The following is a 13,789-nucleotide window of genomic DNA, read 5'->3' as shown; positions in this document are numbered from 1 at the left end:
CAAGAAGTAAAGTAAAAAAGAATAGAATTATTTTATCGGTAAATTTTAAGAAATGAATACCAGGCCCATTAAGAGCGCTCACCCCTTGACAATTTTGTAGCCTACATTTGTGCGCAAAAATATTGGTTTTTTGATGATTTCTCTGAAACAAAATCTTTTTTTGAAAAAGTAAAACCATTAAAGTACGCAAAAATGTGTTACTTTTAAAGGATAAATTGGTTTGTGGATGATAACTTATCCACTTGGAGAAACCTTTACAAATGTGTAACTTTATGTGTTTTGCATAGGTTTGTCCAAGTGGGTTAAGCTATCAATCACAAAACAATTTTTCCCTTAAAAGTAACACATTTTTGCATGCTTTATTGGTTTTACTTTTTCAAAAAAAGATTTTGGCTCAAATAAATCATCAAAAAACGATTATTTTTGCGCACAAATGTAGGCTACAAAATTGCCAAGTGATGAGCGCTCTTAAGAGGCATCGGTGCTTTGCTGAAAAGCATACATTAGGGCGATTTTTAAGTACTGGACTTAAGTTTACTTTTGATGATATCTTTCCTTTTTCAAAAATGTACGACCGCAATTCCGACCACGTATGTGGTAGCTTTCAACAGAAAATTCATTTGGTTGTAGCAGTTTGACCGGCTCTGAGAAGCGTCAGCAGCTTATGAAAACTTCTCACTTTCTTCAGAGCTGGTCAAACGAATAGAACCAATGTATTTTCTGTTGAAAGCTAACACATTCGTGGTCGGAATTGCGGTCGTACAATTATGAAAAAGGATTCTGATGAAAAGATATCATCAAAAATGAAATGTGAGGCACACAAATGTAGGCTACAATTTTAGCTAAGTACTGGTGCCTCTTAGGATAGGATAGGATAAGATGGACAGGAAAGCTGATGCTTTCAAAGAACCTAAGCCGCTAATGGGTCTGTTGTGCATTACCCATATTTTCGAGAGATTTTACAATTGTGAATCGTATGCATGATTTATCTGTTAGTGACTTACGCATGTCACGTATGAGAACTGTATTCAGCATTTTTTGTTGTTTTCTTCAAGGATCTGAAAGAACAAGTTAAGACATTTACGAAGGCAGGTGAAACACAAATCTAGACAATTCAAACATGTATATTGTTTGAAAAGTCAACTTGAAAACAATTTTTTTTTGTTAAGTGGAAATCGTCGTATAAATTTTTCCAATACTAGTTGGCGCTACAGGAAAATTTTGATCACACCGCCATTGACTAATCATTTACGATTAGGAAAAGCCCTATGAACTATGTCCATCGCTCTACCGATTGAGCTACCTGGCATTATGATGATTTAGCTACAAGCTCCCTCTTCTGACCGGTGCCTCTTAATTAAAAAGGAAACTTTTGTTGTATAAGACGTTGTGTGCTAACAGCTCTCGTAATTCACTAGATATCTCAAAGGTGCCAGGCGAAGAGAAAACCATTCACATCTGACCATATGAGGAGGTTAGCGCGTTTTTAGGCGATCTACCAAAAGATGCTAAGAAACATTTAGTTGTGAGATCATAGTATTGTTTCTTTTTACAGTAAGTTTAACCTCATTGCAGCGCGCTCGGACCTATGCATTTTAAACCACTTTATGCGGTAATATCTCCTAATTTATGCTTTCGATGCTTTCGGTTGTTTTGTTTCTTTACATGTTTCTGCACCGAAAACCATTATTTTGATCGATTAGGCTCGGATCAACAAACACGCGAAAACTGTCCTTGTGACGTAAATAACTATTATGCAACTCGGCATCATAGTGTTCAAAATTGGATCCGCTTACACTGTTTTCATATTCAAACTCTTCTATTATAAACTAAATTGCAAGCAGCCACTGTCCGATTTCAGGCCTCTAAATTTTCTAAATTGCAAGAAGCCACTGTCCGATTTCAGGCCTCTAAATTTTGTAAACAATGAGTATGCGGTTGCTAGAGAGCTGCCTTGTTCTGTTGCATTCTATTCTGTTTCCTCTTCACTGAGAGGTTAAAATATCGATTATTTTTGGCTACTTGCTCCCTGCGATGTTATGTCCTAATGTTTCTACCACATGTTGACTGGTAATTCTAGTTCAAAGGGCAAAATCTCGATTCTCCCAGCTCAAAAAGAGAAAGAGAGTGATAGAAGGGAGTCTAAATAACTAAAATGACACACAACACTGTTATCTTTTGGTGACTGTTAATTGTTTTTATTTCTGATCACAATGAACGCCTTATATTAACGATGTATACAAACATAGATGAACGAATGATTGAAATTTTCTATGAAAAAAAAAAAAAATTGTAAAGGAAACCAAAATGAACTTGGAAATTGATCATTGTCTTGCCATTCTGTTCAACGGATATAATTGTAATAAATGCTTTCGTGGAATAAAAATTGCGATTAGGAACGTGGTCCCATTTTCTTTAATACCAACAGTCCTTGTTCTTGATATTCCTGTTTTGACATCCAAAAGTCGTCGCGATCTTTACTCACATTAGCCAGCACAGCTCCACCAACGAAAACCATATCTTTTCGACTAGGCGGATCTTCAATTCGAATTTTAAATTTCTGGAAACAGATAAATGAAACGGTCAAAATTGTTCGACGAAAATGTTCACGTAAATGATGACCTTACCGATAACTTATCAATGTCATTTTTGAGCACACGTTCCAAATATAATTGCTTAATTTCCCGTTCCAACCTACTGGGAAGACCAGGATACATTGTCGATCCACCAGACAGTACGATATGCTTATACAGAACGGAACGCATATCGATCGTAGCAGCTTGAATTGTGCTAAATACTAGTTCGGCAATACCTTGTCCTTCCACGTTAATTAAATGAGGTTGGAACAAGGCCTCGGGAGCTTCGAATCGTTCTCCACCTACTTTAATGACACGTCCATCGGGCAGCTGTAAAAGCGATTAGTCAGTGACGACGGAATGGTTCTTTTGTGTCCGTCGAACTTACCGTGTACGTCTCTACCAAGACGGTTGTTTCTAGTGCCAGTCTCTGTTCCATTTCAATGTCATATCCAATATAACATAAATTCTCTTTCATCATCCGAACTGTTTCAAAGTCAGCAGTATGATTGAATGCATATCCACGTAACAGCAAAAGCTTTGGGAAATATGATCAGACGGTGAGCTTTATGGAGTCAAAATGTCAATGAGTATCACCGCATACCTTAATGAGATATCGTGTAATGTCTTTTCCTGCGATATCTAATCGTCGTGTCAAATGCGGCAAAGTAAAGCCTTCGTACACTGGACAGATGTGTGTGACACCATCACCGGAGTCGATAACAACACCGGAAATCAGTCCTTGGGCGTATAATGTTAGCACAGCTTGGATAGCGATGTATGTTGAGTCGAACCCGTATTTTTCAAACATAACCTAGGCGGAAAAGTGTTGTTCAAATCTTCAAAATTCTTGAAAATAGACCTTGGATTAAGTGACTAGTACATTGATCTTTTTAAGTCGTTTATATGACATGTCGCTGCAACTTTCTCAACATCTCAGTTGCAAGAACTCAGACTGAAATGTTGTAGCTCCGTAAACTTTCCACAAGACGAGCTACGTCGACAAATTAAATGCATTTGCCTTTTAAACTCACCTCAATCATTTTCTCTCGATTTTTCAGAGGATTCATTGGCGGCTCTGTTAATAATATTTTTGTATTGTGTGGATCAATGTTCATTTTCTTTGGTCCAAATGTATAATCCCACACATGACACATGTCCTCCCAACTCCGTACAATTCCATTTTCCATCGGATAATTGACTTCAAGCAAAGCACGCAATTGTGACGCTTCATCGCCAACCATTAAATCCTAGAAATGGTTTTTAAAATCGAATTCTAGTTAAATGTGATACTATGTGAATGCGTGCGGCACAACATATTTTCAAAAAGAGGAGTCAAAAAACATCAGCTCTGGAAGAAAATTCGGTGATGAACTAAGTAACAAAATGAAATGGTAGGAAATCGAAGAAAACATTTTTCAACTGGAAATTGAAATTTAAAAATTTAACTAAAATTGTTGTTAGCTGAAACAAGCAAATAAAAAAAAAAACAGAGTCGGATGAACAAAAACAGTAAAATTCCAAATAAAAAATCGGTTGTTAAACAAAACAGCGAAACAGTGTCTGATTTACTTACAGGTAATGTAGTTGTCACACCATCCTAAACAAATGTTCGGTGTTAGAGTAATGCGTGCAAATGGCACAAAAAATTACAGTCATGAATATAGGTAAAAAAGAACAACTCAACAAAAACTCATTCAATAAAAGCCATTTGTGTAAAACAATCAAAAAGTAACGATTAATGTAATAACAACGGTTAATAGAGTCAGAAAACTGAACAAAAATCAATTTAACTGCAGAACTGTATATACCCACACGGTGTTATGATCCGATTGTAACTGAAAATGCTAAGGTTCTCCATGTGTTCATGTTTACGAAACGGACAGTTAATCCCTAGCCATGACGACGACATTCATGTCGTAAGAAAGGACAGTGCCGCACTGACTACTCAAAGGCTCTTTGGGGGTGGAATGACAAAGACTTCTTAAGAGGTCATTTCATAGAGTTACACTCGAGAGGTGGCATGGTGGCGCTGATGCTAATCGGCAACCAAAAATTACATGGACACCCAGACATGTTTAAAAATGACAGCGCCACCATGCCATCTCTCGAGTGCAACTCTATGGGTCATTTCATACAAAAAATCAAGATGTCCGAATGTTCATAGGGTTAGTGCGGGTCTAACCAAGGAGGGCTCAGTCGCCTCTTAAAATAGCAAAATGTATTGAAGTAAACGATTTTTGCGTAAATCATAAGGCCCGATGTTTTCCGCTGTTTATGCGGGGAGTCTGATAGTTTGAAACCGTAAAATAGCTACCGCAAAGTCGTCCTGGAATAGAAGTAAATCAAAGCAACAGCTAACGACCGATTAATCGGTTGTGGTTGCAAAAACGGAAAGTAAATCGATTCGAAATTAGACCTGAAACTTAAAAGTTAGTTTATAAATCGCACTGATTTGGTATTGTGAACTGGGCAATGAAAATCGCAGAATCGTTTGAAGCGAAGGATGGATGGAATTGACAATAAAATGGTCAATCTATTGCAACTCAGGAAGTGAACTTAAAAAATCATTTCAAGTCCAATTAGAATCGAATCAATTTAGCTCACAATAAACAGCGTTTCTGAATTTACTGAACGGATGAAGTGAATCATCAATTTTGTTTGGCTCGGTTCGATCTGTTTTGAGCATAGATGCAGTACTTACGCAGGAATTTTGTTGAGAGCAGTTTGCAAATAAAATGATTAGAGAACAGGTTACTAATTCATCCCATACCCTTGCGAAAACCGAAATTTTCGTTGAGAACTTCGAGGAACTGTATTCCAGTGAACGGAATGCTTTACTCACTAGCACAATTTTATCAGTCAATATTCTGGATAGAAGAACTGTTCCAGTTGTGATCAAAGTCTTATTTATATACACCAGTTGTCATGTCATTATTTATCTCGTTATGTATGTACACATCACTGAAATACAGAGCAAACATTTTGCATTTAAAGATTGAAATCGTTACAATCGCTGGATCAATGTTATGTGAAGCTTTCCGTGTGAGTATAAAAGATGAATGAAAGGTAAAGCTTGTGAGGAGGATATATGGAGACAAACAATAACAGATTTCGGTTTGATTCATTTTTTTTTGTTCGGTGTTAACATAAAATAATAGACTTACATCAACATGTAAATCCTGGAAAATAAATTTGAATATTTGAATATAAAGTAAAACAAAATTGAAAATTAAATCGAAAATTATTTATCCATTTCTAATCCCAATGGCTTTAAATTCTTATTTGTTCTGTGACACCTACCTTAACTTCGATGTCTCCAATTTTATTTACAGCTCTGATTATCGGTCGTCCAACCATGGATGGAAAAATGTGAGCTGGAAAATTACTGCCGGCATATCCGCATTTCACAAACTGTAACAAATCCAAATGAATTTTGAGTATTTCCAATCCGAATGGATAGCATCATTCAATGGTTTCAATCACAAAATCCTTATCTAACAAATTTGTGCAGACCCAACCCATTCCTTTCTGACTAATCAAGCAATCGGCCTCGATTTTGGAATGAGATAGTTTCTTACACCGATTTGTGGACACATACCCCGGTTCCATTATCACAAACGATTACATTTCGACCCTTGTTGTCCATTTTAAAGAAAATATTCCATGCGAAAAACACGAAAATTTGAAGAAAACAATTGGAAAAGCAATGGAATATGACTAATGTCAAAAGATATCTTGTGTATATATGTGTGTACCACCGTGTATACTAGCCGCATAATATAAATCGACAGAAAGATTGTGGGGGAGATATAAAAATGGCGAATACACTGAGATGTGAGTCGCATTTCGATTCGCGGATCGCATGGGTGTTGTAATACATATTATAAATTCAATAAATAGGTGGTAATATACTCTATCCATTGCATGTGGCACATAACAGGTAAGCGTAGGTCTGCAAAAACACTACGTACATTACGCATTACCTCAGGTTGGTGGGTAAAAGACTGTTGTTTTGACGATCAATATGATATGTGAGTAGGAGTATTTTTTTTTGCCTGTGCAACGCACTCCAAGCATGAGTGAGCGTAGTGACAGCTGCCAAATGTAGTAATATTTTCGTAGTGCATCGAAATTTCTCACAGAACCAAAGATTGTATGACGCAATGCCTACAGTTTCAGTACTCTATTAAATGAAGTAGCCACTCATGCTACAAGCGCGTTCGCCTGAGTTAAATTGGTCAAGGTTCTGAAAGAACCAGGTTAAGACAACTCTGATTGATCACGAAGGCGGTGACACACAAATTGAGTTCAGCGGCTACGAAGTTTATATGAAATAGGCAACGTAACAAAAACAAAATTCCGAATTTTCCTAAAAGACACTTTCTTCAAGTTGATTTCACATACAAACTGTACTGAGTGCGTTTATCAATTTCGGTGTCACCCGCCTTCGTGTGTCTTAACCTGGTTCTTTCAGAACCTTGAAATTGGCAGGGCCTGTAACAGGACCATAGCACTGCTCCTAGCATTAACATAGAAAATATTTGGTGTATAAGTGGTATCAGAATATGTTTTGTATTTCTTTCGTTATAACAGGAGTCATGGTGAACTGGTGTGTGTTAAAATGTACAACACATGCAAATGTACACGCGAAGAAGTATGTCAAAATGTATCTTGACATCTGACATGTGAGAGACAATGATAGGAGAAAAAGGAATCCTTGAAAAGAAAAGAACGAACTTGAGGAGGTATTGCGGTCATTGAGGAGTTACTTTAATTACAGTTTACAACTGAGGTACGGGCTTTGAGAGAACAAAAATTGCTTCATTGAAGAGAGATTAGGCTGACAGGAAAAATTCTGAAAAGCTGAAGATAAATTTTGACACGTCGTAGTTCATCATCATTGCCTGATATAATGTAAAAGACGTCTAATATTGCCTTTACATCCCATGTCCCAAATCATTGCCGTCGCGCTAAAATTTAAAATGAAACGAAAGAGCCACCAATAGTGTTCATGACATCGATTCTCGTGGTTCTCGTGTGCCTTCGGCACTTCTGTCATTCGCATCTCGTGCATGTGTTTTCCTTTCCGATGGTGCATGTATATGACTTGACAATTACGGCACCTCTTCGAATATAATATTTTTATAAACAGAAAAGACTAACCACTAACAATTGTTACTCGCAAAAGGTTTAAGAAAAGTCGAAAACATGAGTGCTGCTGGTGTTTCTATTGAGTCGCTAGACAAAGATCAAATTAAAACGGTAGGCCTGATCATTCACCTTAAATTAACAAGAGAAAATCGCACCACTAACCTTAAACCAATTCGATGGACAGTTTTCAGATTTTCTTCTTTCGTACAATAAACTCTCTGAACTTTGTTTCGCTGATTGTGTAACTGATTTCACAGCCAGAAGTGTGAAACCAACTGAGGTAAATTGCTTGGCTTGCTGAACAACTAGTGTTTAGTATCGTTATTCATGTTCCAATTTCTGACTAATTCAGGAAAAGTGTGCACTGAACTGCATGGAGAAGTACCTGAAAATGAACCAGAGAATATCCCAACGTTTCCAAGAATTCCAAATGTTGGCCAACGAAAATGCGATGGCAATGGTACAGAAGGCTGGATCGTCCGGTTAATTTTGTCGATTTTATTATAGGAAATTTGCGTTGAATTAGAACTTGTTTAAATGAAACTCAATGACTCTGGTTACTTAATTTACAACAGTTTTTATGTGCCATCAAATTTGAACAAATCGAGGGACAGATTCAGTATGGGCTGTGTTGTTTTCAGTGTAACCGCTTCGACAGCATTATCACTATCGATGTGATCGAAGTTCCCGTTACTCATACGGCCCTCCTTTCTCATCAAATCGTCGACCGTTTTCAGCAAACTCTCCTCCGATATTCCTTCAACCAAGTGAATCTTACTCTCAGATATGCTCGACAACGAAGCGTTGATGTTGTGGTCGATTTGATTCGGTAAAATGTTAGCGTCCGTCGCCGAATTATTGGCAAATTCAGCTGGATCCATTCCGGATGCCAGTTGATCGAGAATGTCCAGGCTAATATGATAGTTACCCTCCTGGGTGCCGAATATTTTACTGCAATGTTTGTCCAGATATTCAACCGATGAATGAGTATTGTCGTCGCACAACAGTAGCGACCGTATAGCTTCAAGCTTTTCAACGAAATCGGATATTTCACGGAAGAGAATATGTGACTTTTCGTCAGTAGGAGCATTTCTGATTTTCTGGATTAAGAAGTCGAACAGCCGATCGGATGATTGGAATGTGCTGGGCGGTATTGGTGTTCTGATCCTTGCTTTTGGCTCAATTGTTTTTACTCTTTGCTGTGGGATGGGCATGTCATGTTCGGGGAAGGCCTTCAAGTGTCTCATTACTTTTCGACGTCCCAGATAGACCTGCGAATAAAGGGGAAAACTTACTGCTATATCAACAGTTATCAAAATTAAGGCATGAGCTCAAGTTAACTGGTTTTTATGTAGCAACATTTATGCCAAAAATACTTCCTCTGGCTGGAGCACACAATACATACTTCATTTGTTGAGCATTTTCACAACAAATCAGTACGTTTGACCAAGGCAGCTGCCTTGGTTCGACGCAGAAACAAGGGAATTCCGTATGTGATCTGGCCTGTATGATTTTACTTTTAGATTTATCAGTTTGGAGCGATCAAGCGAGCTCGATCATGAAACACAGATTTAATGATCCTTTTGTTTCCTTCCTGTTTCATCATATAAATCAAGTTAACTTTCCTGTCTTAGGCAGGAACCTGTCCAATGTGATAAGACATGGATGCCCGACGTCTCATCTTCCAGACCGCAGGTGCACTCAGATTGGCTTGTATGATTTAGTCATACCTACTGTTTTTGTAGTATTATAGCAAAATAGCACTTTTCGTAAGACATCCTGAGCTCGCTCCGCTCGTATGGAAAACTTAGGATTAGTCATAATAGTCAAAAAGACAATAAAATTCAAAGTCCTGGTCGCATTTTTCGAAGTAGTTTTTACTAGCTACGATCTTATTATGACTTATTAATAGCTATTTTACTGTCAAGTGTCCAAATGTGACGTTTTTTTGTGTAACATGTGAAAATGGTCAACTCAAGGCGAGGTTGACCAAACACATGTTTTGCCAACGTACTTTAAGCATGAGTGGCACTCTACTCAAAATAGAGTTACTGAAATTGGACAGTGTATCGAACAAATTTTTGCGAGGGGTAACCGACTGGCCGAAATGGCGGAAAATCAATTACTATTTCCTTTTAGTTGCTTTCCATTCCTTTTATTACTTCTATTACCCGATTAACACCTATACTTGCCGGATTCGCCATTCAATTCCTATAATTCCAATTCCAGGAATTTTCGAAATAGTTCCACCATATTTTCCGTTATTAGTCAATTCCATTGCGACATATTTTTTTGTAGGAAATAGTTAGTTGGTGACTCACTATAAATATAGTTGTCAAATAGAGACTAAAGTCAAAGTTAAAAGATCGTTTTGTAATGAACAGATTATTTTGAAACGCTTTCGGCGAAACTAAAATGTAGAACAGCTACAAGAAATTGATGGAATTACAAGAAATTGATGGAATTACAAGGAATTGACCGGAATTGACTGGAATTAATTGGAAACACGTGAAATTGATGGAATAATGAGGAATTGACCGGAATTGATTGGAAATACGTGAAATTGATGGAATTATAAGCAATTGACTGGAAATACATTAATGCATTGTAAGGGAATCGAAAGTAAATTAGACTAAATACAGATAACTATGATGATCGTAAAAAAGTACCAGCAATTTCCAAACATCATACTTATCCTTATTTACTTTCGATTCCATACAATTTAATGTATTTCCAGCCAATTCCGGTCAATTCCTTATATTTCCATCAATTTCTCGTATTTACATCAATTACAATTATTTACCGGATTCTCCGGCAATTCCTTTAAGGGTGTGTAGTCAATTACCCGAGTCGCTTACCCCTCGACTTTTTGACACCGTAGAAACTTTTTTCATACAAAATATTACTCTATTCGGCAACTATCATTAAAAACCCTTTTGCTTGGCTGTGCGTAATATGCGAGTTTGGAATCAGATTTTTTTATCGAATGAACGTTTATGCAACTCAGCATCATAATGTTCGAAAATTGCGAACTTCAGATGCCTCTGTTGCATGAAACGTTGTACTTTGACCTTCATCTAGAGTCTAATAAAGTACTTTGCACTTGATGTCATAAATAGCTGTGATGTTCGTAGCAAAAATTGTGACTCTTGAACGAAAAATTTCTTTTATTCACAGCCAAATGAGAGGGTATTGTTTCAACTCTTTTCGCATTGTCTTAAAATGTCATACTCGCATTTGCTGCTAAATTTTCTCAAGTGAAATTAATCAATCAAAGAAAATTAGTAGGAAATGCGAAAAGAGCTAAAACAAAAGACATTTTTCGTTAACTTTGCATCTAAATCAGCAGTTATAGTGACCGAAAAATGAGTCGAACTGGTTTTTCATTCATTTCGTTCAGCTGAAATTCTTGGTAGATGTAAATAATTTCATTATGCAGTAGAGATAATGTGATCATGGACAGTAATTCCATTTGTCCAGTTTATAAATGGCATTACGAAATCATAAATGCTCGACATTGACTCTGAACAGGTTTTGTTTTAAAAATCTGACTGAAAGGTCTGAGGAAGTGGAGGAATTGTTGAGCGTTGAAAGTTTGGATCTTAATATCTGGTTAAGGAGGACATTTGTACAAAACTTTAAATGACTTTACAGAAAAGTACGAACGTCTAACGAGAGCGTTGTAGTGTAACATTTTTGTAAAAATTTCAATGGCTTAACTCGTATGTGTGTGCTGGTCTTTCCATGTGTATATAGGCTTATGGCTTATGGGTAGAACAGGAAATCTCTGATTTACTTACTTTGTGGCACGTTCTGCATCTATTCTTATCGCCAAGACCGTTTTTCGTTCCCGTTACCTTTCCTTCGGGAATTCTGTTCTCCGGACAGTACACGATTGGCAAAGCATTATTTTTGAGTGGTGACCTGGTTGCTCGACTGAAACGTGTTCGGGATACAGGTATGACTTCTACATTTTCCAACTGATCATCAGGTTGTTGGATTTTCCGTTCATTTGGATGTTGCTGCTGCAGTGGCTGTTTGAATTCTTCATTTATTTCGATATGCGATTGATCAGATCTTGGATTCGCTGTTGTACTCGTACAGAGTTGAAATCCCTCAGGGGTTACCAGTCTATGGATGGTGGATTTTCTAATTTGTTCGGAATTTTCGTTGCTGAAATTGGAAATGACAAAAAAGAAATTTAGCATCGGGCGATATGGGGAGTTGTTAAAACGTACTCGGTAGTCCTGCTTCGAATTGAGCGATTGAGCCAATCTTTCGGTTTCGTTTTCTCTGTGGCATCACCAGCATTTAAATTTCCCCTATTCTGGCGCATCACACCACTTAACGTTAACGGTCTGGTCCAGTCATTAGGCATGTACTGTGTTGTTCGTTCAACAATCCACTTGTCATTACAAAAATCATATACAGACTGAATGCGCGACGAAAGCGATGATTGGGAATATAAAACGTTTGACGGAACATTGGTCACAAAATTCCTCTTCTTCTGACTAGCAAACTCACCGGAACACACGGAACGGAACACTCCCGACTTTATATTCGTCGTAACAATTGGTCTCAGTCTTTCACTTTTTAGTATGAAATTTTTCGGCTTGAACAGTGCAACTCTCTTCTTTTTCAGTCGAGTTCTCAATTTTGTGTCGAATTTCCGGTCATTTGGCTCCTCACTGATGCACTGTGACAATAATGTTTCCACACATATCTGTGTATTGTTGGGTAGTATCAGATGGTGTTTGGAAAGGTTCTTCTTCTCGTCAGTGGTAGGTTTTTTTGTTAGCCTTGACAACGGTTGGACTGCTACTTTTAATATCGAATCGTTAAGTGATAATAAATTTGAACTTTTTTCCATTTAAAAATAAAATTAAAAAATTTGAAATCACATAAAAATAAAAATTATTTGGGTTATGTTATTGTTGTGACAGTTGTAAACGATAAAAAAGATGTTGGTTTTGTTTACTGCCATCTATGCAATGATGCAATACAAATTTCAGACCCAAATTTTGCGCAGTTTTTGAACTCGAGTCTAACAGGAAAAGAACGATCGAAGTATTTTGAACAGTTTAATAAAAAATCTAGTACTTCATTAGTTTTAACAGAGACTATGATATTTTAAATCGGCATTGGAAACTGGACAGTGTATCACACAAATTGTTTAAACATTTTTCATACAAAATTGTACTCTATTTGGCAGCTGTCACTTGAAACACTTTTGCTTGAAATGCGTTGCTAAAACACTTGATGGAACGATAACTTGAATAAATCTAAACCGATTTTCACAAATTTCAATCGTCGATGAATAACATTTCTCATGTCAATTTCGTAGGTGGTCAATATCGATAGTGTCGATAGTTATGAACCGATTTTCGGATTTTGTGTTTAATTTATTGAAGACCTGAAACTGAAACAGTATTTCCCAAACAGTATTTTGTGGGCCAATAACTATAGAAATTCTGAACCGATTTTCAAAAACTTTGTTTAATTCGATGAAGAATGCAATAACTAGGTTCCACATCTTGGGTGGGTCGATTTGGGCTGATGCATTTAAGCCATCAAACATACATCAATAGGCACAATGCACCAATTTTGTATTTTACAAGAGATGTTAAAAATGCCAAATATTCATGGATGCGTGCCCACTTCATGTGGTATTATTATTATCTCCTTGTCTTTGCCTTCGATTTTTTTGTTTCTTTTTGCAGTCGGTTTTAACCTGTGACCAGTTTTATTATCGGGTCTATTACTTCCATTGATTAAAGTATTTTTAATCTGTTGATTTCAAATCTTGTACTTCAATGTTTTTAACATACGTTTTACTAAATAACGAACATTATTACACAGACTTTGTCATTATTTTTGTCGTCGTTATCGATTACAGATGAATATCCGTATGTGACAGGTTAATTCATTATTTATGGTGCGTTATGGCTGATGGCTTTTGGTTTTAATTTAGAGAATAAAGTTTTGAAGTTAAAATAAAAGGTGTTTTGATAACTTCATAAGGTGTAACCTAGTTTTCCAAAGTTGTCCAAAAACGACTC

The 13,789-nt window shown here is 36.9% G+C and overlaps 3 protein-coding genes across 5 annotated transcripts; 1 reads left to right on the top strand and 2 right to left on the bottom strand.

Moving 5' to 3' along the window:
* Positions 1-2,176: 2,176 nt before the first annotated feature.
* On the bottom strand, positions 2,177-6,370 carry LOC119067604 (actin-related protein 2). Of its 2 annotated transcripts, XM_037170699.1 has the most exons (8): positions 6,178-6,362; positions 5,880-5,990; positions 5,744-5,758; positions 3,611-3,826; positions 3,181-3,390; positions 2,965-3,114; positions 2,628-2,906; positions 2,178-2,560 (listed from the first exon to the last, which is right to left on the bottom strand). In XM_037170699.1, the coding sequence occupies exons 1-8, from the start codon at positions 6,223-6,225 to the stop codon at positions 2,393-2,395; spliced, it is 1,197 nt and encodes a 398-aa protein (XP_037026594.1). In that variant the 5' UTR covers positions 6,226-6,362; the 3' UTR covers positions 2,178-2,392. The 2 variants fall into 2 exon arrangements, with proteins under 2 accessions (XP_037026595.1, XP_037026594.1); XM_037170700.1 differs by lacking the exon at positions 5,744-5,758 and having other exon boundaries at positions 2,177-2,560; positions 6,178-6,370.
* A 1,285-nt stretch (positions 6,371-7,655) lies between these two features.
* Positions 7,656-8,273, top strand: LOC119067147 (mitochondrial import inner membrane translocase subunit Tim9). The gene is made up of 3 exons (XM_037169945.1): positions 7,656-7,841; positions 7,915-8,010; positions 8,083-8,273. Exons 1-3 carry the CDS (start codon positions 7,788-7,790, stop codon positions 8,215-8,217), a joined length of 285 nt encoding a protein of 94 aa, XP_037025840.1. The 5' UTR covers positions 7,656-7,787; the 3' UTR covers positions 8,218-8,273.
* Positions 8,274-8,286: 13 nt separating this feature from the next.
* LOC119067138 lies at positions 8,287-12,685 on the bottom strand. Of its 2 annotated transcripts, XM_037169936.1 has the most exons (4): positions 12,255-12,680; positions 11,969-12,162; positions 11,531-11,903; positions 8,287-9,001 (listed from the first exon to the last, which is right to left on the bottom strand). In XM_037169936.1, exons 2-4 carry the CDS (start codon positions 12,106-12,108, stop codon positions 8,309-8,311), a joined length of 1,206 nt encoding a protein of 401 aa, XP_037025831.1. In that variant the 5' UTR covers positions 12,109-12,162; positions 12,255-12,680; the 3' UTR covers positions 8,287-8,308. The 2 variants fall into 2 exon arrangements, with proteins under 2 accessions (XP_037025831.1, XP_037025830.1); XM_037169935.1 differs by having other exon boundaries at positions 11,969-12,685.
* Between the last annotated feature and the right edge of the window lie 1,104 nt (positions 12,686-13,789).

Source organism: Bradysia coprophila, assembly GCF_014529535.1.
Source record: "Bradysia coprophila strain Holo2 chromosome X unlocalized genomic scaffold, BU_Bcop_v1 contig_12, whole genome shotgun sequence".
Classification (NCBI taxonomy): Eukaryota; Metazoa; Arthropoda; class Insecta; order Diptera; family Sciaridae; genus Bradysia; species Bradysia coprophila.
This window is presented reverse-complemented; position numbering and strand designations above follow the sequence as displayed.